Source organism: Arachis ipaensis, chromosome B02 (assembly GCF_000816755.2).
Source record: "Arachis ipaensis cultivar K30076 chromosome B02, Araip1.1, whole genome shotgun sequence".
Classification (NCBI taxonomy): domain Eukaryota; kingdom Viridiplantae; phylum Streptophyta; class Magnoliopsida; order Fabales; family Fabaceae; genus Arachis; species Arachis ipaensis.
Genome location: NC_029786.2, coordinates 93,490,109 through 93,493,503, shown reverse-complemented (window position 1 = coordinate 93,493,503; position 3,395 = coordinate 93,490,109). Strand labels below are relative to the sequence as shown.

The following is a 3,395-nucleotide window of genomic DNA, read 5'->3' as shown; positions in this document are numbered from 1 at the left end:
CGGTTACAAGTTATAGCTCGGTAACGCCTAAAACCCAATCATAACCGACGATTTCATAATAGCCATAAAACAACCTTAAATCAATAACGTCGGATACACAATTAATCCTCTCCTTGGGCGTTACAACCTAAGGAAAACGGCCGACCTTTTCCACTAGGATATAAGGTGAACAAGAAAGCTACAGAACGTACGTCACTCTTTCTAAGATAAGATCCACTATCCACTTTACACTAACTTAAGCGTCGGAGTGCCTTTGCAGATATCCACCCTCGTTGTTCATCCATTGCCGACGTACGTCCCGATCCAGGCGAGAAGTCTATCGGTCTTTATCGGAGGACGAGCTATACCTCGGAATAGTTAGGCAAAAACATTTTCATAAATAAAAATTGACTTTAATTAGCTAAAAAAAATCTGTTACATTTACGATGAATTTTAGATATTCCGATTTGTAAGTGACATTTTATAGGGCCGAATTTAAAAAACCAACACAAAATTGGGCAAGTACACAATCCCCCAAGGCGAGCCTGTATAAGAGTCAACAAAGTCGGTGCAGTTCTTGGCAAGAACAGTAACAGAATCCAGCAATGGCCTTCCACATCGCTTTCTCCGACCTTAAAAAGTCAGCAACTACGGCACTATTTATTTTTTTGTTACAAAATGGCAAAACAACATTCACACAATCACACGCTTTAGGCCACATTGGACTTTTGTACCACAAACACAGGATCCATTGCATGGGGACCATGAAATGAATTATTTATTTACATAACACTTACTTGGACTAACTATTTTATGATCAACTTAGAGTCAATGCTTATTCATACCAATGTTTTTTAATAATTGTACCTCCGTACTATACCCCTATTATGGCTGAGAAAATTCTCTTCATAGGTACAGTTGGTTTATTAGGCCATCATGTCTAGAATTTAATTGATTTTTAATATCATAACAAAGATTCAATGGATGCAAGCCATGCAACTCTTCTCTTTTTGATAAACAAAAGTTTAGATAATAAATGTATTTGGATTCGAGACTTGACTATAGTGGATAGAACTCTTAAATATTATGTCTGGGAGTGTGATGTGAATAAATTTTGTAATACCTAAAATTAAAAACTGTTCAATCAAAATTAATATTGGTCATTCTATTAAAGCTACAACATACTTTTAAATTTGTTTGATCAATTATAAGAATATTTATATGTTATTGATAAAAAATAACTCTCACATTATATGCAGACATCGAACACAAAGACTCAGTCTTGTGTGATATGAAATCGCTCTTTCATAATTTCACTAACAATTTTTACAACTCTTTATATTAGATGCAATTTCCTCACACTTAATAATTGTGTTTAGTAATAATTTATGTTAAAAAGTACATAAAGAATGAGACATTAGAATCAAAGATAAAACGAATTAATTATATCTCTATCTCTCGTTCTCTCTTTTTACGGTGAATTATATGGTAAAGATGTAAGTTTAAAGATTTTTATTTAATAGAATGAAAGAGAGATTAATAAAGGTAAGACTCACATTTTGAATAATAATAAAATAATAAAAAATAACTATAAAAGGAATTATATTCTCTCTTTATACCACTCCAATCTGTACAATAGAGTGCCCCCTTTATATATTGTCCCTAATTTTAGGAAAATTAAAAATAAGATAAATTTGTCTCATAATAAACCTATTTTATATCAAAAATGCTATTGCCACCAATATAATATTTATGTATAAATACATATGTGATTTAATTTATTTTTAATATATATTTATATTTCAATATGTATTTTATACTAATGACTGACTTTGATAACTAATTTTAGTATACACATAACATAATCATTTTTATATTTATACTTTTCCTTATTCAAATAGGTTCATATCTCTTATCATTAAATTCCACGGTTAATTACAAGTTTACAACAAGTGACATAATGACCTCAAAATTAATTAATCATATTATTTATACACCAAAAATAAATTATTGTATATAAAAATATGTATTTAGCATTTTATAAAAAATNACACCCACTATTTTTATACTTCTAATTAAGAAAAACGTTTTTCTTTTTGCAAGCTACCCTAAAAATGATATATTAAGCATACAAGAATCTTAGCCATGGGAAAAAGCATCACAATCTAGTGTGAACTCATTGACCCATTTTCTAACCCACCAAACCAATTCTATTTAATAATTGATAATCACACTTTTCACCCTCCACATTCAAAAGCATCATCATTTTTTCTCTTCATTCTCCACACCACAATTTCCACCTTCAAAAGCATCACTTTCCATTGCAATAATTCACAAACTTTGTTGTTATGGCAAAACATGAAAAACCACAACCTGGGTGTTTCTCTGGATTCTTGCGTGTGATCCTATGTGCTGGAACTGGAACTAGTCCTCCAGTTCATCCATCTCAAGATGAATCAGAAAATGTGGATTCAATTTCAAACAAAAGAGATGCATTGATCCATGAAGATTTTGCTGCTACCCCCGGATTGGTGGCAAGACTAATGGGGTTGGATTCTGTTCCCAACACCAACTGTTTGATGAAAGGACACTCCCCAGATTCAGTTCCAAGGAGTAGGTCAGTGAATTTTGTGGACTACTTGCTAAATTTCGAAGTAGGCCAAGAAAATTTCCATCGCCGGGCGAAGACTTCAGCCTCGTTTCGTGAGGTTCCGGCATCTGCATTGGCTTATAGTCAGCAAAAACAAGATCATGATCTTGTTGTGTTTCATAATTGGGATTACAATGTGGTTAAGGATCATGAAGCTCGACGCGAGTCGAGGAAATTTGAAGTAGGGTTGATGAAAGAATCAAAGCAGGGGAAGAAACAGAGCAAAGAAACAGGGGAAAGGAATCAAAGGAAGAACAAGAAGATTTCAAAGTTGAAGAATGAACCTAGAAGGGTTCCTTCTAACTCTAATATGAATGGTAGAAAGGTTAGAAAGCAAAGTGAAGATAAAGATTGTTCTAGTGTCTCTTCATGTTCTTCAAAGAGTTATGGTTATAGATATAGTAGTAGTGGTGGTAATGGTGATTGTGATTCAAGCACAGGTTCTTGTTCTCCATTATTGCAAAGCAAGTATAAGAAAGAGTTTGTTGAATCAAATCTCAAAAACAAGATGAGAAAGAAGAAATCACCAAAGAAGATAGAGAGTGATTGTGTCTCAGAAAATCTCAGTCCAATTTCAGTTCTTGATGTCAATGATTCTCCTTCCCTCTATGGAACAACTTCTCTAGGTTTGTTTATTCAATTCCCTCTTCTTTTAATTTTTTTCCCTTTCCATTTTATATTTATTACTTTTAAGTTCCTTCAAGAAATAGTTTGAAATTAACGTTTTAAGGATATGATTTAGCTATTTAAAAAATTTGATGTGCTC

The 3,395-nt window shown here is 32.6% G+C and overlaps 1 protein-coding gene across 1 annotated transcript in view; it reads left to right on the top strand.

Annotated features, from left to right (window-relative positions):
- LOC107625757 overlaps nucleotides 2,150–3,395 on the top strand; it is a 2,996-nt gene continuing 1,750 nt past the window's right edge. The window contains exon 1 of the mRNA XM_016328462.2: nucleotides 2,150–3,255. Within this exon, the coding sequence (XP_016183948.1) occupies nucleotides 2,328–3,255 (928 nt within the window). The 5' untranslated portion in view covers nucleotides 2,150–2,327. The remainder of the gene's footprint in view (nucleotides 3,256–3,395) is intronic.